Here is a 25,667-nt window from a genome sequence, read left to right on the forward strand (position 1 = left end):
GCATTCAGCAGCTTCCCCCTGAGGACACGAGCTCCTTGCGTTTCTCACCTATATGTGCACAATTTGCTGTCTAAAAGATTATGTCTGGAAGATTCAGCTCTACACATTGTTATCTGGGAGAACAGTGGTGTGTGCTATCTCTGGCGATCTGCCATTTCTCCAGCAGGCTCAGGAACTGTTCTGATCGAGAGATATTTCTACGCTTCTTCCTGCATCCCTTACAGAGCAAAATTACTGATCTTTGTTCGAACAAATCTCTGTTTGAAATCTGCAGGGAAGGAAAGAGTAACATGACTGAGAAGAGGCATGTTGCTCCACCATCCTGTACAGAGTGAATAAACGATGTTTTTGCTAGAGAGATTCCTTTCAGGCTTTGCTCTTATGTGAAAGATCACAGTATTTAAAGACAATTGGCAGAGGGAGGCCATTAGAGGTGTTTGGCAAGCTAGGTCTCTCACAACCTAACCCTTTCACAACAAAGACGGTCTTGTTTTGAGGTGGTACTCTCCCTTTTGGAGCAATATGGATCTTATCAGCCTCCACACAATCTATTCTTGGTGGCTTTCCTCTGGGCTACACATTCTTGTCTAGTTTTACTTGCCCATGGCTAGGTTTGTGATTATACTTATGCACTAGGAGACAGACTGGCACCTACTGGGCTTCCAAAAATAAACTAGATGTTCAATTCTTATTGATTTGTTATCTCCACCTGTAGGCATCACTGCTCTCTTCAAAAGTTGGTCCCCTCTTCTTCTTTGGTCTTGCAATGTGAAGCTGCACTGTGTGCTGTGCCTGCTCCCCGGGCACTCAGGAATGATCTGTGCAAAGGTCCTTCTTTAGGATGATACCAGCTGCAGGTGATCCAGGATGCACTCTAATAAATTACACATATATTATTCTCTAGTTGTCTTCTCAAGAATCACTGGTAAATCGGTCTGTTCCACCTTGGTGAGCAGGAGATGACAGATTTCTCACTGCAGCATATGCCTGCTGGGCATAGCCAGGAAACTGAGCATAGGTAGGACTGCACGGTGTAAACCAACAGAGAACCCCCAGGAAAAGTCTGATCCAGACTTTTTGGAGATCTCGTTCAAGATTTTCCACCTTCTCATAGTCTTGTTTTACCTAGGCAGATGTCTCTCTGCCTCCTGTGGTGCCAACAGCAGTCTCCCTAAACCTTCCGAATACATGACGTTGTCAGAGAATGATTATCTGTCAGCACTTTCTAGAAGTAAATGAAAATGGACTGTGTCAAATGTGGAGGATTTTAGAGGTCATAGGTAGAGAACATCCATGTTCCTTTTCCTCAACAGCCTTGGTAGTGCAATGCTTGAAAAATCCTTGTGTGCATGCCCAGGGTGCAGGCAGAAGCACCCCCACCCGAAACGGCCTGTGTGAAGTGCCTCCGCGTCCTGCTGCTCCCACACTGCAGACTAACCAGGGATGGCAGCGGTCCCTGCGGAACAAGCACCCCTGATGCCTTCACAGCTGAGGCGGAACAAGAAACAGTTTTCCCTGGTGTTAAAGGACAGGGCTCTTAACGCTGTTTCTCTCCCCGTCTTGGTGACGAACCAGCAGGACTCAGCTTTGTAGCACAGCTTCCAAGTTCCCAGGCTACTTGGAAGGGAAAGGGGCAGAGTTCAAAACAGGGGTCACACCCACCCTGCAAAACTGGCCCCAAGCAGCCCGAGAAGCCTCACATCGTTCGTCAAACCTACTGGAGAGCAGCTATTTCTGACCTCCAGAAACAGAGTTTAGGGTGTCTTTCCTCTTCAAATTAGTATTTCCTGAAATGCTGATTCACTGCAGGAAGAAGCAAGCAGTACAGGGAGAACAGGAGGAGAATTCGTAACAGCTGGGTCAGAAAAGAAAGATAAAGCTTGAATTAATTTAAGGTATAATTCTGATTTGCCCTGCAAACTTCCATGTGATAGGTTATAATATCAAGACTGAATTGTCTGTTAGCAAATTTGTCTTCTCAAGTACAAAGTTAATTAAATTACTGTAAGTAACACAATAACGTATGCCTGAGAGATATTTATGCTCCAGGAAATAAAAATGTTATTCTCCAAGTTATCCTGCTAAAAAGTAGCAAAGTAGGTGCTGAAAGGTTCTGCATATTTTGGCTGTAAACTTTTAATTTTGACAGTATGGCAAGGTACATGACCAGATTGCTCTCTCCTCTCTTTCTCTCTGTGACATTGAAATTCCACGAATGGCATCTTGCATCAGCATTACATCATATTAAGTATAATGCAATATTATGAGTCATTGTTATAAATCACGGGCACAGGCTGCATTAGAAGGCTTTTGCAATTCAAGAGCACATCAAGGTGGATTTTTATTCAGCCTTTCTCTTTGGCGACATACCCAGGTGCACTAACTTTAGGTAACTAATCGGTAGCATTTCAGTTTTCCCTTTCAGCTCTAAGGCTCATAGGAGAAGTGCAGTACATGCCTGACAGAGGTGCTGCAAATATCAAGCAAAGCTGTGAGAAACCAGAAGGTGTTTCTGAAGTGAATCATGCAATGATCATGATAGACTGAAGTGTTTAGTATTTTATCCTTTAGGGAAAGTTGTAATAACGTTGAAGTGAAACACCAGCATTTGGAAAGCATGGGGTTCGGGAGTTCTCGCAAGCTATTCTGTAAAGCCTACACTTATGACACTCGCTCCCTTTACTTGCTAGCATCTCTGACCTCAGGAGATTGCTGCCATATAACTTTCCTGAACTTCTTCCAGTTCTCGTATAGTGTGCAATCACTACGGCACTGCAAGAATTTAACTATTCTCTAGAGGAGACAGTTATTTCTACTTCATGCAAGATACCTTTTACTTTAACTAGCCTATTAGCCTGACTACAAGAAGCAGCACAGAACACAAGCTCTTGCAGATGAACCACTTCTAAGGTTGTAAGCATCTAGCACGTTGTTAGAAAGAGACAAGAGCAATAAAAGAGGCGGCCAAAAAATTTAACATTTATAATTCTGCTGAATATAGGTGTGAAATTCTGGAGCTTTAGTAGATTTGCCTGAACTAAGTCTTAAGGCACGTGAAAACATGGCACTATTCCTCCTTGCACTCGCAGCTGAGTTAGCTGCCTGCCATGGGCAGGGAGTGCAGCTTGTGGGCTTGCAGCCCTGCCGGGGTGGCCCTGCCCCGGGAAACCCACAGCCTTCTAGTGGGACCCCAGCAGTCCAGTGGCTCCTGGCAGGAGCTCCGTTTCCAGAAGACCATCAGGCATGCGTACTGCCTGGCAAGCGTAGTGCTAGCAGGGTACAGTCGGTGTGCAAGGAGGACACGGGGCCCATAGTGAACCCAAAAGATTCCTTCCCACATAGATGTACCAGTTGTAACCTGGCCCTACCCAACCTCTGCACACAGTGCAACTAGCTAACAGTAACCAAAAACATGTACTTCTGTGTTCGGCTATCTCTCAGCTCCATCAGAAAGAATGTCTCTAATGGCACACGTACACCAGAATAAAGCTTGCCTGTGTCTGGGGCTGCTGAAAATTACCATAGACTCCAGAGAGTCTAGGAGACCAGCTTCGAGCAGAACAGAACTGGGTGAGGCTGCCCTGATACTCCTGGCACTAGCAAGCAAGTGATATTATAGTATCAGCAGCACAGCCACGTTTCTTGGAGTTCAGAACGTAACAGTGCCCTTGCAATTGCAATTGCACTTAACATTTTCCAACAGTTTTTCACTTTTTTTTTTTTTTTTTTTTTTGGCATGAGCACAGAAATATTCCTGATTTTTGTATTCAGAAGCTTCTAGTTCTTAATGTCCTTAAATACAAAGATGATGAATGATTTTCCTCTTTACTGGTAGATACTAACTGCTTGGGAAACAATCACAGCTGTAGTACATTCCTGATTTAGAGTGGCTTGAAGTTAAAAAACATTTTTCAGGAGTAACTTTCCGCTTCTAGTTACACATTCCTGTGAGGGATCCTGAAGAGAGAAGCATACCCAGGACTAATTGTGATGCCCACTCTTTCAAGAGCTTGTTCATTTACACCCAGCTCCCCTTACTACTCCCTCACTTGGACCTCCATTGCCAACAGGGTTGTTGAGCATGTAAGAGCAACAAGCACGAACGATGCTCAGCCCTGTGTTGCACCTGCACCACACAACTGCCTGAGCCCTTTCCAAGGTTTCTTGCTGATAAGAGACCAGGAAAAGACCTTGTATGTGTTCATTCCCATGGGAAGATGGGGAGCTTGGTCTGTTGGCAGATAGATGCCCTTGTCAGTAGCGGCAGTAGCAATTCTGACAGACTTTAACTGTAGGTGTTGAGACCCCTGATGGATGAGGTTGGTAGACATGTTAGCATGCAGCCTGGCAGTGGAGAACAGGGCAGAGCAGGGGCATTACTGTACATTAACTGTACAGTACAAGAGAACAGGGCATACAGACATTAACTGTAATGGAGATAACCATGCCTAAAACACTGCGCAAGCAACCTTCAGTTACACAGCACTTCCATACAAAGCAATAGTAGTCTTAAATCAAAAATGTGGCTCTACTGCTAAAATGTCACGTAACTTCTAGAAAATCTGGTGTTAGGTGCACCAAATATGCCTACGTAGAACGCCCTGTTAGCTGGCTCGCTTCATTAAGCCGTACAATATTTTGCCTGGCTTAAACCGGGCAGCCAGAGAAGGTTTATGCATGTGGCTTGTGCCTTACTGTGACCAGATGGAATATGTAAAAAGCACTTCTGACAGATCAAGTGATGTGGCTATGAGGTACAGGCGAAGGGGAGTGTCCGCCCACAGGCCTGGGACCAGTTATAGCACATTATCTGAGGTAAACCCAGTCCCATTCTGCCCTCCAGTTCCCGTGCTTTGCAGCCCTCGTGCTCGGAGCACCTCCCCTCTCTCCCAGCACTCCAGCCTCAAGGCCTGGCACCACAGCTACAGTTCAGCGCAATTAGAAAAGAAGCATTAGGTGCAACAAAGTCTTCCCTTGCAACTTCATCACCACACGTTTGCTGGGGGGGGAGGGGAAGCAGGATTTCCAGAAAGGCCAAGCACTAAATTTGGAGGAACTCCAATTCACTGAATGGGAAAACTCCCATTGAGGTTGGTGAGACCACAGGACCAAGCTGAGTGCTTCCAAAAATCCCATTCCTCCTGCTGGGTGTTTGCAGAGCGCAGCAAGACTCTGCTGGGCAATTTCCTGGGTGTGAAAAAAACGCCCCAAACCATCCTGTGCACTCTTACAGTATTTTGTTTATATTTGAAAGGATCAATGTACAATTTTATGGCTTTCCTACTTTCTTTAGATTTCTTTTAGTCTTTAAAAAAGTCCGAACTTGACAGACAAGCTCTGCATCTCCTCAACAACCCAGGTTAAAGATAAAGGGAACATTAATGTTAGTCTAAGTTATGAGAGGGAATTGAACTGCACAAGAACTGTAATCCACAAGAATGAATTTTCATTCCACTTGTCCTCCACTTTCAGCTAATCAGAAATTGTGATACATGGTCCTACTTGTATTTTGGCTTTCAACTCCCTCCTATATCTTATGTGGTTGAAAACTGAATTCCTGATTTACACTGAAGATTAGGGAATGATAAATGCTATCACTTACCTGCAGTCGCAATTTTAGAGAATTCTGGCATTATGAGCAAAACATGCATTTCATGTATATGATTACCAGAGCTGACAATCTGTCATGCTGCTGACAAAGATAGCTGAGACTGAGGGCCAGGGTCTGTTAATAAATAACAAAGATCTCAAATTCCAAACTTAATGTCATGCACCTTTTATAACTGAAATAATCAGATGCTTGCTATAACGATTAATTTGCTCAGCAAAGCCACTGGTTGGGTCACACATTTTTGGACGTTTTCTAATTTAATTTGGTCTTTCTCTTTGGACAGTTAGGGACACTTCTTCCCACAGGGCATACCCTTGTCATTCAGTACTCAGAGGTGAACATCTCTAGACAAAACCAGTTGCTATATGGATTATTCCGTTCTCCCAGTGTTTTCAGCAGATTTGGCATGGAACCCTTGGTAGAGTCTTCGGTGTCTCTCATGTCGCAGAACAAAACCCCTCATTTCTAAACAGCCATTACTGACTGGAAACAAATGAAGCTACACAAAGCATAATCACTTCAAATCAAATATGTGCTGTGTCTGGGTATTGTAAAACTTATGCCGATCATGTAGTAGAAGTTGTAGGAAAGAAAACTTAGCACCTATTAGCCTTAACTCTGGCTTCTGAGCATGGCTGTTTTGCCTTGTATTATTTCTATTAATCTGCTCTTTATGATGATTTATTGAGAAATTAAATCAGAATCCAAAATTTGTGAGCTTCATACCTAAATGTAGGTCTATGTTGTTGCAAAATTTTCAGAAAGAGCTGATGAGCACAGTTCTGCTTCTCCTGTATTCCCCAGATGACATCCGTCACACTTCAAATTTAGGTTTCCAAATGTAAGACTCATTTCCTTGCATAAAACTAGACACTTCTGTCTCCATATTCTAGCAATTTCATCAAAATCCAACAGAAGACAGGTATTGGCCAAGTTAGCAGGAAACTAATGCTTAGGCCAGGCTATTCACTGAGAACATTTTCAATACACAAGTAGGCAGCATTTATACTACACAAAGTTTACGCTGAATTATGTTGGAGATCTTGCACCGAGCAGTGCACCGAGCACTCATTCATGACATCTCTGATGAGGTATATACATTCATCATGTAACTTTAGGCTTGTGCGGTTGAATCTCTGCTACCATGCTGTATCAATGGGCACAGAAACTGGAATCTTCTGCAGTTACAACCCAGACCTGTATTGTCTGAGCTGAAAGTATCTCCAGGAACATTTCCAAGATCCTTGCAAGGATGAGTCAGTAACATGAAATCAGTCACCTGGGCTAAGTAGGAACAATACGTAACAGAGGTTTTGGTAAAGGTGAAAGTTACACTAAAGTTTGGTTTAAATGCTTAATTAGACACTTGTTGGCAGAAAACTCTGGAGTCACGAAGCCCTGAACAGTTACCAAAAGCAATAATTGCTAAAATTTGCTGTACAAATAGAACAAACTTTTGCTTTAAAGGAAAGAATTTCCAGGTATTTTGCAGTAAACAATTAAAAAATCGATGAAATTAAGAACAACCTTATAGTACAAGTACACAAACAAGGCCTGTTTTGGTACTGGAAGAATGTAGAACGGATCTATTAAAGGATAAGGGTTTCAGGTAATTGCACAGAGGATGCTTGGCTCTGCATGCCCAATTAGTGTCAAAAGGGACTAGTGTTAATTTGCATTAGAGCTGGTTATTGAAATGACCCCTCAGCTTGCTGGTACCTAAAAGTGAGCTGCACCTGATGATCCACATTTGGTCCTCTGGGACAAAGAGAAGGAAAGCGTCAATATTCACAGACTCCAAATCAGATCTAAGGCAACATGTATTGCTAGTGCTCTAGTAATAGGGTCTCTTGGTAGTATCAGCTGGTGGCCTACCCTAAGGAAACTAGCCCTGCCTTAAGCATACTAGAACTTATACTAAATATAAGGCCACTCTTCTCTTACAGGGCTATTCCCACAAGAGGTTTCAATTGAGTCATAGCACATACTGTTATCTTTTATATACAGGGTATATAAATCCTGCAGTCATAAAACAATTAACTATTGAGATGGCACAATAACATGTAAATAAAGAAGTTAAATAAGGAGTCAAGAAAATGTGTCCAAAAGGCTTGGATTAAGACCTTGGTTAAAAAAGAAAAGCTCCAGGAAACATAAACAATGAAATGGTGGAGATGCTTTTCTGCAAAAGCATGTCTTACAGGTGATGGCAAACTCTCTGTGAACTGCCTGGGATCTAACAACGCTAGCGTTCACACTACCATCTGGAGTATGTATCCTCCCTGTGGTCTTTATTTCACAGAAGTTTCTTCAAAACTTTCTCATATTTGGTGGAAATTACTAAAAAGGTGCAGCCATTACCAGTGGGACATGAGAAGATAGGAAGGCAGAAGGGAGCCAGACATCAAGTGAGTACTTCTGCTTTGTTTTCTGAGGAAATCAACCTGAGAAGTCTGCCTTGCTATAGCTGGAGAAAATTTAGACTAAAAGGTATAATCAAAGTCTTAAAATATTTTCCAGAAAATTATGGATTTAAATAATCATGCTAAGGAATACTTTAGCATTAAGATTTTTTGGTAATTCTATTCAGCAAAGCTATACTTGTATATTAAGGTTTCCCTTCAAGAGAGATTTAGAAAAATAATATCTGATTAATACATTAAACGTGCTACAGATGTGCATGGCTTCTTTTATTGACGGGTTTATATACTGGTGAAACTGATGCTTAGAAGGTGTTGTTACAGGCATCCTATGACCTTCTGAACTAAAGACCTAGAGCAACTGGTTAATCCTTTGTTCAAAATATCAGTCTTGATATCAAGACTCATTTATACATGGCTTATAAAGAGGAACTATTCATGGTATTGCTGGATGCTGCTACTCAACTAATCCATAAGTAGTAAACAGGTAGATCTATCAAGAAGAATTGACAGCTATTTCTGGTCTGGAGGGTGAGCTGACCGAGGGGAATTACCTGCATCAATACGGTAAACCTTAAAAGCAAATTTCTCTTAATATGTGATTGCTCACCTGTAAGACCAAAGCTTCAACTATTGCTTAAAATACCTGTTAGAATGAAAAGGAGAAAATCTAATAAGCCAGGTAAGAAAGACAGAAAGCCAAAGAGGTTTGCTTAGATTGCACTAGGCATTATGCATAAATTTAGGAAATTCCACTTTCTTCAGTATAGGAGGAAATTTTCATTGACAACAGGCCAGAAGATCCTTGTTAAAATTCTTGGCTTGGATACGGGCATGCTGATCTTGGCAGCTGCGAGGCTACAGAGATAGGCTCTGCTGGTAGGATCTTATCTCTGATAAGTGGAAGCTATTTGAAAATATGGAAGTGTGGACCTATTGTCCCAGCTGCAACTGGAGGGGGAAAACACTTATGTATAAAACTTAATTTGAAAGTCTTCCTTGTGGAAGAAAGGAATTGTTCTCACAAGAATATTACAATTAACACCAAGATCATGTTACTTTATAATAATGCAAATATTTTGAATTGTAAACACAATGTGTGTGGAAATATGTTCATAAAAACACAGTGTGCTATTGTGATCAGATTTTTGCCTTATGATAACTAGAATAATTTCATGCTGATTAGATGGAGTAGTAATGAGAAATTTCTTTTAAAATGACAAGAATAGCTATCACTTTCCCAAGCAGCTGGTGCTTGATGTGCCAGCAGGGTGATATCCCACCCAGGGTACAACCATCCTTGGCAGTGGGCTTGAAGCCTCTGCCACAGTCTAGGTCATGTTATCCCTGCAGAATAGTGTGACTGAAGGGAATGGAACTGAGTTTGAGACAGCTCAGGTGCACCTTCCTGCTGAATAGACAGTAGGTGGGCAGAGTGGGCAATGGTATGGCTCCAGCGTCATTTACCAAGTTGTGAACAGTATGTTAGGCATTAGGATTGAATCATAAAGATGTCACTTTGTGAATCAAACTTGAAGATACCTCTTGCTTCTGTCTAGACCAAAGGAGTTGATGAAGAAGTTAAGCTAGGAAATATTGCATTTTTATAAAGGCGGTACTGAAAGCTAACGTAGAATCACCTTGAAATCACCTGAAAAGCTTGATAGAAAGGAAAACCATCCCTTGTTTCCTAAAAACTGCTGACTTGGAGAACTAAAATTTATGTAAGTATTTCAGCATGAGAAATATGCCTTGCATTGTGTTATTTGCTGAGCACCTAAGGGTTAACTCTCATACTTTGGTATGCAACTAAATGAACCTATAATTAACTGTGTGTGGCTATTGGTTAAAAATGTTTGGAAGCAATATGAAGTGATTATTTTGCAACTAATACTCCTGCCAGTACCTGGCTTTATTAGTTTAGCACAAGAGGTGTTTTCTGATTAGTTGTCTGGAACAAGTAAGACTGTTCTTTTGGTTTCTATCACTCTTTGGAAACTTTTCTCTTGACAGCTTAAGCATTTGTCAAAATGCTCTACCTGGTTGCTCCCATTTCTTTACTATACAATGCCAGCACCACTTCATTTGGGTGCTTCACTACCAGTGGGGAGAGTTACATGGAAGATGAAGTTTAGTGGGAATGAGTCAGCCCTTACCGTTCCTCTCTCTGTGTACATTAGCTGTGATGAGGATGAATTCCAGCTGCGTAATTTCCTGTTTTCCCTACATTTTTTTATATGAAGAATGACTCAGGCTCCAGGACATTGCTCAAAGTGATGGGCAGCAATGACTCCCCTGCCTGAATAACCCCCCAAGACTTTAACTCATTTTGTTCCTAAACTGAAGAGTGTAAATAAGTTTAGTTCATCTTATCTGGGAGTACTTCCAATTTCTTCAGAAATAGCATGCTAAAATATAAACTATAAGCACAATTACTTTCTTTTTTTAAAAAATCCAGTCTGTCCTGCATTTTAATGACAGCTTGATGCATTGACATTTAGAAGCCCAGAGTATGGATGAAGATCACTGTCCCAAGACCAAAACTAAAAACAGACACACTGGACGTAGGATGCTAGAAGAATTATATTGACTTCAAAGAGGTCAGGGTCGGCAGACATCACTCAGTTAAGATTTAATTGACTTCGTTATTCTGATCTATACATTGACTGCAGGACTGAGCTGCTAGACTGAAGTAGGGATTAGAGAAAATGGCATTTTTAACAATGGACATTTGTCATCTTTTTAATACATGGCAAAATACCTCACAGATCACTATTTTAGAGAGGCCAGTTTTAGAAGTATCAGTATTTTGGAGTTATTTTTAATTTGTGACCAGATTGTAAGGAAGGTAGATACAACCTAAGAAGAAATGTTATGTTGGTAACACGTCCAAATCCAGGCAAATTGCTGCCTCATTTTCTTTGTAAACTGTCTTAGCGCCAGTGAACACCATGTTGTTTCTTCATTTTCAAAACTCCTTGATCATCATCTTTTATTCACTTCTGGCATGAGCATGATATCCAGTATCTTTTTGGAGAGGAAGATGCCTACTGTAGGAAAGTTATGTAGTGATAGGAAGGTGAACTACATAATATAACCAAAACCTCTATCTGTAATTCTGTAACTCCATCCTCCTTTCCAGTCTATTTTAGCTTCATTGTATCAGGTAGGCCAGACAAAAAGACTATTCAGTATCTCACAAGCTAAAATCCATCATAGCCACAGTGTTGGTTTTGCTTGGACAGCAGCAAATAACGATCCTGGATAAACTTTCCCTTAATCTCACAATCCCATTTCATAAGGGGCTAGAAAATCACACTTTCACTTAAACAAATGTGGAATATAAAATAACGTGTTGAATGCCTTTAAGAAAATTCACCTATATACCGATAATAGTGGGTGAATGCACATTAAAAGAAACCATATTTTTTTCAGGAGTGTTTTTTCCAAGTTCCTTTTCATGACTAATCTTTAAACTTCCTGTGTGATGACACTTACTTGGCACTGCATTCATCCAGTCTAATCTAGGTGATAATGGGTCTCCCAAGAGTTATTTTTTAAAAAGAAGTATTTTATCAAACACATTGACAGTTAGGTTTTCAAATCATTTCCATTTTTTCTGTTAAAATATTTGCCTTGCTTTTGAATAGAAAGGTCACAGAATCATAGACTCATTTAGGTTGGAAAAGACCTTTGAGATCATCAAGTCCGACTGATGACCCAGCACTGCCGAGCCCACCACTGAACCATGTTCCTGAGCACCACATGGACAAGTTTTTTAAATGCATCCAGGGATGGTGATTCCACCACCTCCCCAGGCAGGCTGTTCCAATGCTTGACCACCCTTTCAGGGAAGACATTTTTCCTAATATCCAATCTAATTTTCCTAATACCCAATCTAAACCTCCCCTGATGCAGCTGGAGGCCGTTTCCTCTTGTCCTGTCACTTGTTGTCTGGGAGAAGAGCCCAACATCCCCTGCCTACAGCCTCCTTTCAGGTAGTTGTAGAGAGCGATAAGGTCCCCCCTGAGCCTCCTCTTCCCCATACTAAACAATCCCAGTTCCTTTAGAACCCACGAAACCAAAATGCAAGTCAGTCCAGTCTTGCAGACAGAGGTACCCAGAAGCCATCACAGCAGCAACCCCTCAATAGACTCTCAAGCCAATTTTCAGCTACTGAGCTTTTGTCATTAGCAACTGAGAAAACAGAAAGTGTCACACCTGGACCCCCCCATCTCACAGTCTGTTTGCCCACAGACGGTAGGAACATGCTACTTTCAGTATATTTCTTGATATAAAACTTGCCTAAGCATTATTTTGGTAATTCGTAGTTGAGAAAAACTTTTCTAGCAGGACTTGCTGCCAACAGGAGGAAGGGTGGGAAAGAAGGTTTTGCATTTGATATTACACAGAAAACTCTGTCATCCACCACATCCCTTAAGAGTATGCGAAACTCAACCTGAAGCTCATGGTTCCAGTAGGTGAATTAATGGTTTCGATTTACATTTTGATGACCAGAGAGAGAGAGAGAGAAAAAGGGTGCAGGTTCTTTCTTTCTGGGGAAAACTGGAATGTGTTCATGAGAGACGTAAAAAGGCAAGGAATCCCACAGACTAGCTCGCAGCTGTTATCAGATATGATGGAAAAGGGAGAGGGTGAGGGAGAAGAGAATACCTGGCATCAGACCTGCTCCGAGGGGGGACTGCCTGATGTGGCAATGTGGATTTCTGCTTATATCATTCCTCTCGAATCCGTATCAGATTTTGCTGAGCTATTAACATCAGGTGTTGCCACATCATGCCCACTATCTCTGCAAGCAGTATCTTGATGAAGATAAATAAAAACTTAAGAACCTTATTTGACTTTCACAGGCCATGATTAGTTTTGCAGATCTGTCAGAGAAAAAATATTGGGGAATGAGCAAGCTAGATACAGACTCTGAGCTACATACGTGGAATACACGTTCATAGTTACTTTTGCAAAACTGAGAGGGTTTTGGAAGAAGTTTATCCTAGGAGCAGCTACAGCGGGAGATAAGGTGTTCTCCTAGAAGGACTCCGCAGTGACAGAAAACTGAAGTATTATGACACCTTATTTTATTTCATGTATGACTTCCTACAGTTTGAAAAAAGGCAAGGGCCATGCCTTGTGGTTTAATTTAAGAAGAGCATTATTAGGTTGTGTGAGAATCTGTCCCATTAAATCTCTGTTTCTAAAAAAAATTATGTCCGTTTATTCTAAGTCCAACTATTTTTTAAAAATAACAATTTTAAATTTTAAAAAACCCCAATTATGAAATCCCATCACATTTATTTTCTACTGCTCTTTCATTTTTGGTCCCAGAAGTGGTGATAAATTTATTTAGTACGTGGCAAGTCATGAAGGTTATCAGAAGTTTAAGAAAAATATGCAGGAGAAAAATATTTGTGGCTGCATGCCTCTCAGCTTTTACTGGCCTTGCTCTCTGACTTCTGTGTTCACTTGCTATTCTGCACAGTACTAGTCATTTAATGAAGAGTACTAGGTCTTCTGTCCTCTAATTTAAGCGATACAACTTACCCAGGGAAAGAGAACACAGCACGAGTACTGTGACCATCCAGAAAGACTAATAGTTTTTTCTTTACTTGTTTGGTATATTGTGGAAATAGAAGCTGCATTTAGAAAATAATTGCTGCATATAGTCAACTTTTTTATATAGCCAAATGAAAGGGCAACTAACATCCCAGGGCAGAAAGCACAAAAGTAATTATGAAACTATAAAATTCACATAAGATACGTAAGGAACCTCCTGCTTTGTTGTGACAGCAAAAAGTCAGAAACAGTACGCAAAAGGTTAAACTTATGAAAATGCAAAATTTCTGAAGTCTTCATTTTTAAGCTTATCATGAGTTAGAATCTGCAAAAAAGTGTTTCTGCTCTTTAGAATAGGATATCCATTATTGAAGGTATATGGTGGCATTCAGAAATACCACCCATCTGTGATGCTTCTAGCATTATGTCATTTATCAGCAGTCTCTGGGCTGTCTTCATAATTAGTCCTCAGACCAGCATGTTGCCTGATTTTCTTTAGACACCTATTCCAAGGAAAATGCAATGGTGTTTTGATTGATGTAGGTCACATGCTGTGGTGATTTCCCAGTCACTTTTTAATTTGAAACAAAAAATTGCACGTAGTGAGAAAAATGGTTCAACCTGCTAGCGCAGTAGTATTTCTGGGATAGTCATGGCTCACAGTGTTCAGTGTATTGAATTTGATACTGACTTCAGATATTATTGTTTTGCACAGATTTACTAATCAAAAATGTGACAAAAAATATCTTTTGGCTGTGCTTAATAAGGGCTTCATAATATGTTCAACAGAAATAGAAAGGCTGTCTGGAATGAGTCACTCTTAATATGGGACACAATCAGTTCCAAACTCATCCACAGTTAGTTAGATGGCCATAGGGTATCAGTGCAAAATATGTTTCTACACAACACATTTTACAACAGCTCTATTAATATAGTTAATGAACATCCACTGATGGGAAATAATCTTTTCTGTTTAAATATGCCTTTGCTAACTTTAAACTTACATTTGGGTACTTTTTTCTCATGCTGTTTCTCACATTTCTTGATGATTTCATAGGATTTGTCTTCAACAGCGATGTTTCTTCTTTTATGCTCTCTCATGCTTATTTTTGCTTCCCAGTCAAAAAGCACCAAGTATTATTTCTACTTTCAGAGCTCTAGTGTTAAGGCAGTCCTACAAGTTACTTAAACAGTAGCATCCAGATTGCTGTCACACTTGAATAAAACAAGTGGCAGAGTTATTTTCTAGTCATTTTATCTAGACATAGTCCTTTTACTGCTTGTCAAATCAATCTTACATACACATCCACTGCCCTTTTCAGTGCCTAGTCTCACTCTAGACCTCATTGCCAGTTGCTGTAGATATGATTTGGTTCTCAAGTAAGTTTGTTGAAAGAGTAATATGATGTAGCTTTATTGTGTTAGCTTAAAACAATATTTGTACTCAATGAATCCTTCTTCAAAAGCAAAAAACATACCTCTACATCATTCCTGAAATTTGACGAGCTTTGTCTTATAGCTATAGTTGCCTCTGAAAGTAATATAAATCGTAGCTCCCCATCTGCCATAAACTGAAAGGGGCAGGTTTGCATCTGTCCATTGGCCTCCCCAGCCCACAGAAATGTTGTGACCACTCTCCAAGCCCTGCCGTGTTCTTCTCTGGAGTGAAAAAGGCACAGGTTTTTTTGCCAACAGTTGTGTTTTCTTTGACCTACAGTGAAGGTATGTGTGCAGGCACTGGTAGGAGACAGGTATTTCCTGACCTAGATGATCTGATGTCAGACAAAATTAGGGAAGATTATGGCCTTGGTGGGGTAGAAATCAGTGTCTGTTGTCTCACTAATTACATCTGCTTCACATGTAGACTGGAGTCTGAGTTATTTCTGATGAAGCATAAAGGGTCCCTGGCCTTAGGCACGATGGTGCTGACTGTGAGGCAGGACTCAGTTTCCATGGGAATCCTGTTGGTGAAGGAGAATGCACTGGATGTGCGACGGTCACTGTATTTCATGCTGTAAGTCCTTCAGGACAGCTTTGACATCAAGTGCTTTAGAGTTCTGGTGGCCAAACCCAGGGCTGTGTGGTACCTCAGCCTTTCCGAGCGGCTGCAGGGCAGCAGTGACAGCACCCGTAAGCATATGCCACTCCAGCACCAAGTCACACCAGCCAGCACTTTCTGCTGGTTTCAGTGAAAAGCAGGACCATTGGCTCAGCCAGCCCCCAGCCACCCTGCCCACTGCAGGACCATGGTGCTGGTACCAGCCCATGCAGCTCCCGGGCTGCAGGGTTCTCCAGAGCTACAGCTTGCCACCCTCACATGACGCACCCTATGCATTCTCTGCAAAACTGGAGGTGAAGAAAAAACATGTTAAGTTCCTAATGGCAGTGCCCAAAGCTACTATATCTGGAGATAACATCAATAGAGAGCGCCAGCGCAAGTTCTCTTCACACAAACTATTTCCCAGAGGCTAATGGCAAGGGGGAGAGAGTAAAACAAGTACTGACAGTTTACTGTAGGAGCTCAAAGAAAAAGTGGACAAAGCTAAAAGAACTCCAGCTCTTTGTTCACATTTAATCCAGTTCAGAGCATTCACTGGTGCATACAGATTTACTTTCCATGGCTGACGGAGTTGGGTATGGTCATTTGGTAAGAAACAGAGGATCTAGGATTTACATTTTGTGCCCTTCAGACTCTTATGTTTTAGGAAAAGTCAGCCTATAATATATATAAAGTTTTAATCTAATGTAAAAAGTGTGACCTGCTGGCTAATACCTTCAAAGAAACAAACTCTGATCTTGAAAAGTGAAGAACACTTTCTGTTTTTAACACAGACCAAGTTTTTAAGGGGTAGAGAGCTTCTTTTGGCTAATGGAAACAAAGGGAAAGACCAAGGCCTCTTGTCCCTACCCAAAGAATCCCCTATTTTATTTTCTTCCTTCTCTTTTCAACTCCAATCTTGAATTTATAAAGGCACTGATTTATCAGAGGCTACTAGAATAATGTAATGGTATTAAAATACCACTGTCCACATATTTTAATGCAAAACAAATAGGCCAAGCACCTGATATCACAGTACAATAAAACTATCAAATCACCATTGCAGGCTTTTACTTTTGCTGAGGATAGATGGTTCACGTTACATGTAGCCTATTTTCTAAAGGCTGTAGTGTCAATTCACCTCTGGCTGAATTTGCAAAACACCGGATTGAAAGGCAGCACCAGTGAGGAGGATATACACATAAGAACAGAACCAACAAAAGGGTTTGTGAGCCAAAGGTAGAGAGGGTTAGAAAAGGCAGGACTGGAAGGGAAAGTGAAATTGCAGAGTACAGGGAACCTAAATTAGGCAGATGTGTTGGAGCCATTTTGGCACAGCGTATTGGAAACTCACCCCCACCAAGTGCATAGAGAAAAGGGAAGGCTAGCCAGCAAATCTTAGGAACTTATATATATATATATATATATATATGCAAACAAAAAACACCCAATCCCCCCAAAAAAGAGAGAGAGAACAATAGATGTGGCATAGCATTAAAAGACAAAACACTTTCTCATCCTTCCGCCTCCTCCCATACACCTCCAAGCATTTTTGGTCATCTAAGAAGGACCCCTAGCACCTGGGCTCAACTAGTATTGCTCAATCTTCTCGTATTCAGACAAAACCAGACTTTTTTTTTTATCCTAACCGCTCGTGCCCAACCTTAGCTGAGACCAGAAAAGCAGAAGCTTGTTCTGGTTGGCATTGTGTCACCCGGAGCAGGAGACCACCACGTGACACAAGGCTGCCTGGTTGCTGAACTGCTCCAGATGCTTGCTCAGCTCTTTCCAATGGAACTACTCATTCTCTCAGAGATTGCTGGCTGTAAATGGGATATTAATGAAATAAACCAAAAAGCAATTTAGGCTATTTAACTACACTTCAGGAAAAAAGCCCTACCTGGATAGATGACACATGATGTATTTTGTATTAATGTTTCAAGTCAATTTGGCTGATCCTGATGGCAGGTGAGTTAGAAATATTTTGTTGCAAGTTTGAACATTGTACCAGGATACAAGGCCAGCCACATGAACAAGAGTAGTGATCGAATTAGGGCTGAGAAATGTATCCCTGGCTAGTTTCAAATTAAAAAAAGAGAGCTTTTAAAAAGGTACAAATGAGGCTGAAAGAATTTATGTTATTTTTCCGGTTTCTGTGCTAGAACTCCTTTTCTGTCTCCTCATCTATCTTCTATGTGTACTACCTTATGAATGAGTGAGCAATAAAAGAAGTATGCAGTGGCTGAGAGAGAAACTCAAGATAACAAGATAATGCAAAATGTAAGCCAAAGCCTGAGCAGAACTGCAAGTTAAGATGTAGATCTGAATTTAAAAGGTTCTCACATCTGAGTTTTAGGGCAGTCATTAGACAGTTTGCATGAACAACTAATTTAAAAACAGTAGAAGAACATCTGACCTAATATACGCTAAGTTCACATCTGTCAAGATCTCGAACCTGCGCTTCCCAGGGGTTTCAATCCTGTCTTCAGACCACACGGGCTGACACTTCACTCATAGACTGAAATAAAAATACAGCTATTTTAATGCCTGTGAAATTCCAGTCTTCATTGAAAAGAGGCAGAGGAACAACAATGAGTAAAGAAGCAGCTGCAAGCTACCCTAAGATTAGGCAACAGCAATTACTGTGCCTAGGTGACACGGGAACAGCCTCAAGACCAACAGGTATGAGAATAATGAGCTAATACGTGCAGCCTTTAAATTACTTGTTTTAAGGCTGCCAAGGACAGGATGGAGCTATGCTCACCAGTGTTAGTGCACTACTTAGGATCTGCTGGCTGCACAACTTAAGATGTGCTCTTTTTTCTTGCCAGCCCCAGTTTATGCTGGGATCTTAGACTGGAAGTCCCAGCATGACATGCCTAGCCTTCGAGCTGGATGTGGGTCGTGCAATGTAGGCTGCCACCTTCAGCAGCAGCCAGCGACCGTATCTGCATGGTCAGCTTTCCACATGTCCACATCTGAAGATGGGGATCATAACAAAGGGTTAATTCGATTTTCCGTATCACTGACCTCCCTCCAGCCTTCTAGGCTGCCCAGATTCGGAGCTGCATGGATCATCTGGGGTTTCTCAGGGGAAAACTTTGTGGCCGCTCCTTGAACCCAGATAATCTCTCTGACTGGGCTTTCCACTGCTAGTATGTCAGGTTAGGCAGAATTTAATCATCAAAATTATTATGGTCTCTTTCAAGCAAAGGCCAGTGGGGAATTAATTGCTGGAATTAGGTATATTTTCTAGCATGAACTCAATGTAGCTGCTAAGTGAAGTCAGTTATAGGTCTCAGGACAGACAGTAGGGACTAAGCTGGTCTCCAGTTTTATTTGGCAAAGACTGGGTTGGTAAACAAGCTGCAGGAGGGAAAAGATATAAGGATAGAGTTTCAAGGAATATGAAGGTAGATAAGAAGATGAAGCTTATCTTCAAATGGAAAGTAGTAACAACTCAGGCATAAGCATGAGAGATACCTACAAAGAAGAGGACATGAGACAGGATGGAGCAAGCCATGATGTTGAGGTGTTTGAGACACTTGCACAGTATTAAGAAGGTAGAAAGTTTTTAAGAACAATTGATAACAAAACATGAAACCAGTTCCTGATTTTCACTCTAACCCTTTATGCTCTAAGACAGACGTAGTGTTCTTGCAAGGTAGCTGGGGCATTTTGCATGCTCCATTATTCATGTGAAAGGAGGAAAAATATTTCCAACCCTCTAGAAAGTGCAAAGAACTTGACTATGGTATATTAAAATAATACTTAAATTTCCAGACTGGAGTATTAACTTGCAACATTTAGAACAGATGTTGAATAAATGATCATCTGCTCTACACTGATGATTAACATGAGACCAAGAGGAGGATAAGCATTGACAGAGTTTATCTGCTTGTTCATATCTTGCACCAGCTTATGTCATTTTCAGGTGCAAGAACTGAAATGCAGTTTGGTTTTGAACCTCTGTTTACAAAAATCAAGTTCTTGTACCTATTGTTAAACTTTCAAAGCACTCTGCATGTGGTATTTCATGTAAAGGTGTGATTTTATGCCAGTTTCTAATTTCACTGCCATATGCCAAAAATTGTGACAGACAAATCTGAAGCACTGTACAATCCCATTGCAAATGAAAGTGAAGAAAAGCTGTGGTTAAGGAGGGTCCCATTTTACCTTTGGTCCATGGGCTGTGAAATTGGACAAAGTTATCTTCCCTGCTTCCAAGTGCAAATGGGGAATCAGCTTTGGAGGCAGAACTCAGCTGAGACTACTGAGCATTTGCTAAGTGGGACAACGGTGTCACTGTACAGGCAAAACCCACAGCTTTGGTGGGAGCACGGCCTGTGCCTGGTGGCAACTCATGCTGGAGAGCAAGACCACCCTTGGCTGTCATTCCATATGCATCAAATAACTGCAGTTATTTTGCAGAGACTCTGGCTTGTATTAATGCATCTTTCTTTGTTCTTCCAAATACAGATTTTGGAAGAAAACATGAAGTTAGAGTGCAAGTGCCATGGGGTCTCAGGATCCTGTACCACTAAAACATGCTGGACAACTCTGCCTAAATTCCGGGAGCTGGGCTACATCCTCAAGGACAAATACAACGAAGCTGTTCAAGTCGAACCGGTGAGGGCAAGTCGCAACAAGCGTCCAACCTTCCTCAAAATAAAGAAGCCACTTTCCTATCGCAAACCCATGGATACAGATTTAGTGTACATAGAAAAATCTCCCAATTATTGTGAAGAGGACCCTGTCACCGGCAGCGTGGGAACGCAGGGAAGGATGTGCAACAAGACAGCGCAGCAGTCCAATGGCTGCGATCTGATGTGCTGTGGTCGCGGTTACAATACACACCAGTACTCGAGAGTGTGGCAGTGCAACTGCAAATTTCATTGGTGCTGCTATGTTAAATGTAACACATGCAGTGAAAGAACAGAAGTATATACCTGTAAGTGAGTACGTGGCTGGGCAGGCTGACATGTCCCTGGCCATGAATACATTTGCACATGCACTCAACGTACCTACACAAGACTGTAGGAAAGACCTGCTCTCCCAGAAGAAATGCTGATGAATGGAGCCCTCTCTTTTTCTTCTCATGTCTCATTGCTTATGTGGATACACATTTCAGACTCTTATGAAAGTCAGCCAAGTAACAAAAACAAACAAACCCCACTCTGAGCCACCTGACACACAAAACAGAAAAATATCATCTCATTTAATCTGCCCCTCTAGAGCAAGAAGCATTGACTGCTTTGTGAAGAGACACCCACCAGGGAAAAATCTCTGAGCGTGGCAGCTAACTCTTGGTTTGGAAAAAAAGATGGTAAAAAAACTTCAGTGTATAAGGAGCAGGGAGGCGTAGGGGAGGAATCCTCAAAAAAGGGCTTTGCACAGGATGGGATGGACAGTGCCTCATTGTGAATTGCCCACATGAGTGTGTGGATGACACCGATTTAGGCTTCTACACTTGTGAAAAGCTTCTGCTGGTCTTGCCCATCCTTCCACTTTGTACCATTTGCTACAGCGAGTAGAACTCTTGAAGGTTTCTGTAGACACTGCTTTATCTGCCTTTTTCGTGTGTGTGTGTGTGCTGCAGATTTTAGCACAGGGATTTGGGACACTTGGGCATAATAATAGCAATATTTAACAATTTATTCAGATAAAACTAATATTAATTTATTTAATTAAAAAGAACTCTACCAACATTTTTGAACCTATTCTGCAATTAAAGTAGATAGCTGGCTTTCTTTGTGGAATAATTTTGTAGAAACAGCAAGGAAAAACTGGAGCTGTGTATATTATTCTTAACTAGGGTATTTCTATTAGTTGGACTTGCAGGATATCTTCTACAGTACATGTTTAAGTACAAAAGCTGGCATCTTTATATATATGTACATACACAAACACACACTGTTGTTTTTGGGTTGGTTTTTTGTTTGTTTGTTTGTTTTCTCCTGTTTGCTGCTAGTTGTCTGGAACAAAAGTCAAGTGGTAGGGGTTGCAAATCTTTGCCAGTTTTTGTTTGTGGGTTTTTGTTGTTTTTTTTTCTTTGGTTTTTTTTTTTTTTTTTCAATTAAAGAAAGAAACATTAATAAAATCCTGTTTGGAATATGTCTAAGAATAAGAAAATCCAGACAAACTTCCATCTTTTGGAAAAAATCAACCATAGGATAAGAGAGTATATTTTGTAAGAGACTATTTTTATATAAATATTTTATTTATACTACGTCTGCTTGTTCAACCTGTACTTTTTCTCAAAACAGGCATACAATTTGTAATTTTTAGGCTATTTAACAGAGAAAGGGTAATTAGTTTGTGGACACAACAGCAGCAAGCTGGATATATTCAGCTGCAATTGGTGGATGTGTCAGAAAGCAGAATGAACTTTCTCTCCGGATGTGTGTACAAACTGGCTCTTTTCCTGCAGCTTAATTTGCAGAATATGCAAAACAAGAACAGGGTATGTAGCATCAATTCTGTCACATGGCTTGAATTCATGATTGGTATTAACTGGATGCTCATTTATCCCATTCAAGAAAAAAAAAAATCCGAATTAGCTTCCCACATGCGTCAGTCATTAAACTGTGGCGTTATGACTAGCAAATGTGCTGTGTGTGCTGTCAGTTAAACCTCTATATTGTGTTACTGTCAAATTTGATTTTAATCAGTGGAAGACTGTAGACTATGACTGTAAAAACTAGCATGACACACATCGTCTGATTCTCATAGATAGGATACAAAGCTTACTTTTTGTCCAACTCTTTTTGGCATTTACACTATTCTTTGCCCCCCAAAGGCCAGAGCTCAAAAATCCAGAAAAACTAGGCAAATTTAAAGACTACTCCCTTGTTTTTCAGAGCCCAGATAAGCCATTTGGTGTTCCCTTTACAGTATTTCCTTTTTATCACTAAGTTCTTCAGATATTTGAATGGTAAACATTCCCCCGTTTTTGGAATAATTCTGCTTGACTCATTGGTGACTGGCAAAAAAAATAATCTAATTTTAATGTTGTTTTCCATTGAGTAAGAAACATGGCCCAGTACTATATTGCATGTTCTGTCTAGGACAGACCAGATCCTTCCCTACTTCCAGGCTACACTATGTTGTACCTTTCATGCAGCTAAGAAGGGCATCATTAAAGGCAACGGCCCCCTTGATAACAGCAAGTATTACAAGGAGCAGAAGATACAAGTGCATCTTGTGTCCCTTGATCTTTCTGAGTCAAAACTCCCACCCAAGACTGCGAAAACAGAGAAAGTTTTTTGAGAAAGTAAACAGAAGTATCACAAAAGATGTTGCAAAGTTTCACTATAACAACCTAACCTTTTAGAACTTGTCTGGAGGAGTCACGGTGGGTTTCTTTAAACTCACTTCTTGTAAATAAATTATTTATTTAAGAACACAAGCCCATGCAGTACCTGATCCTAGCAATGTATAATTAGAGTTAAATGTACAGCTTCTTTGCAGACATGCCACTTAACACAAAACAGAATTTTTATACAATTCATACACCAGCATGGGATACCAAACTAAAATTATTAACATAATTTACTTTCAAACTTATGACTTGTCAATATAAAGCAATATAAAAGCAATTTTGGGGGAGTAATTGAGTCACTGATTTTAGTTCTAAATTCTACACATCAAGAATTGATAAGACATAAAATGCAAGTACATATGCTATGGATATTAGTTACAACACTGTTCAGCCCTAACATTTAATATCGGAATCTCCACCTCACCCCACCTCCAGTTTGTTCTTTTTTTTTTTTGTACTTAGCAGTTACCATATCATAGTCAAAAGTGTGTTTTCTTCACTGATTATTTTACAAATTATTACTTTTGCAGCATGTTTCTACTATAGAAAAGTAATCTCTAAACCTCCTGCTTCCTGTATTTTTCAGTATGCAGTGATGTGCAATGTACAGCTAGCAGATTACTGACTGAAGGACAAATATCTTTAAACAGTTTTACTCACAATAATAAAGAACTGGATGCACAATGAAGTGAATGTGGTACACATTTTCCCTATATTTTACCATATTGCTGATAATCCGTGCATTAATTAGAATGTCAATTTGTTTTATAACTGGAATAATAGTTTGGGAACTATCAATCAAAGCACAAGGAAAACCAAACGCTGCATTCAGCCTGAAAGTATGTGGAAATCTGGCTGTGTCATCTTAGATAGCAAAAATCTGGCCCATCAGAATCTGCCATGAGTCTGGAGTTAATTGGTCATTCGTTAAATGGGCTTGAATGGCATGAAGAATAAACAGGAGAAGGAGAAAGATTTACGATTTTGTAGATATTCCTCCCCCCGACAACAGTTTGTTCTTTGTCCTCAGGGATAGAAGAGCTCTGTTTTTACTTGGTGAAGAACCACACAATGGGAGTGAAATGCACACAAGTGCAGAACAATACAGCTCTCAAAAGAAAATACATCTTTTCATCTCCGCTAACCGAGGGAAGCGCTGGATTGCTGTCCACACTAATAACGTAGCTGAGAGTTTTAAAGAAAACATACATTCAAGAAGCAGGTAGGGTAAGAGGAGTAGGAAGCATAAGAGAACAAGCATAACTGCAAGTTGGGAAGCTATTATTTATGAAATCTCACTTCTTCAATTGAAAGCAGAACCCCAATTCGTGGAAATGAAGCAGTTCTGCCTTGGGATTCCTAAGCAATTTTAAGGATTTTACCTCTCGGCCTTTGTAAAAGGACAACTAACGTCAATAAAGTTAGCTTGAATACTCGGAGTACCTACATAAAACATGAATCAGTCAATGATTAAGTTTTCTTTGCCATGTATGCATAAACCTAATGGAGATATGTCTTTCAACAGCGATAATTAAACTGAAAAGATCCTTAAAATGAAATCTTAAGTGGCTCATTTAGTAAAGTCATTGTAAGGGTACATAGTGGCTTAGAAAAGGAAAATAATGGACACATAAGATATTACACAAGGCTCTTAATGAACTATCCTGTGGATTACAAAACTGTTTTTAACTGACCACACTTAAAAATCAATTTGTTGAGTACAGAAACATTGCAGGCTGCTGTCAGTGTGCACATATCGAAATTGAGATACAGCATAAGTATTTCTGACATCTTTACATTTATCATTATAGTAGATATCAGGAAATACGCACCGAGTGTCCAAAATTAATGTATTAATGAGTACAGCCCCCTGCCCCCAGCTTGTAACCCCACGAAGTCAACAGAACAAGTTCTCCAGCTCTGTTGTTGGTAGGACCCAACTGCATTCTCGGTGACTGACAGACCCAGACAGTGCTGGCCAGAGCTGGCCTGTTGCTGTCAACCAACAGTGGTACAGTCTGAGTCAGGCTTGAATGTTCCAAAACTGTCCAAAATTGAACGAAGTACAAGAATTTTATACACACAGCAGAACTTTCGATGATGAAGCTCGTCTAGATTCCAAAACATTTCCCCTTAATTCATCATTATCTTGGAGAGTTTACCATAGTAAGTGACCTAATTTGCTAACCCAATTCATGTCCTGGTCAAAATCACACCAGTAATTCCTCAATGGTGGGCATTTTAATCCTCAACAAAAATTAAAGGAATCCTTCCTCTGGAAACAAACAATTAATAACATATGATTAAGTCAAAATGATGAAGAGATGTATTTGGATCTGAAAGGCTCCAGGTATTTGAAGAAAGATACCACAAATTTGTGATTCTCTTGCCCTGATGTGTTGCTATAAAATCTTAAAGGCTTCTTTTGATGCTTTGGAGTTTTATGAATTTACGGATATTTCCATTTTGTTGTTATTACATATTCATGGAGTCATCAGTAGCACATATCATGTAATTTGCAATTGAGAGGTCAGAAGGAAGTTCTGGAGAAGCCTCACTTTTAAGTGTAGCACAGTGTATTTACTACTGGTGCTCTCAGGTTCATATCATTCCTTACCTTGATCTTGTATTTTTGTTAGCAAAGTTACTGCATCACGCCCTTGCTAGGAAAAATGCTTGCTTTGTAAAGAGTCTTGATATCTCTGG

The 25,667-nt window shown here is 40.4% G+C and overlaps 1 protein-coding gene across 1 annotated transcript in view; it reads left to right on the plus strand.

Annotated features, from left to right (window-relative positions):
• WNT7A (Wnt family member 7A) overlaps positions 1–24,500 on the plus strand; it is a 40,611-nt gene extending 16,111 nt beyond the window's left edge. The window contains exon 4 of the mRNA XM_005239330.3: positions 20,120–24,500. Coding sequence (XP_005239387.1) covers positions 20,120–20,599 — 480 coding nt within the window. The 3' untranslated portion in view covers positions 20,600–24,500. The remainder of the gene's footprint in view (positions 1–20,119) is intronic.
• Positions 24,501–25,667: the final 1,167 nt, after the last annotated feature.

The sequence above is a fragment of the Falco peregrinus genome, chromosome 5 (assembly GCF_023634155.1).
Source record: "Falco peregrinus isolate bFalPer1 chromosome 5, bFalPer1.pri, whole genome shotgun sequence".
In the NCBI taxonomy this organism is placed as follows: Eukaryota; Metazoa; Chordata; class Aves; order Falconiformes; family Falconidae; genus Falco; species Falco peregrinus.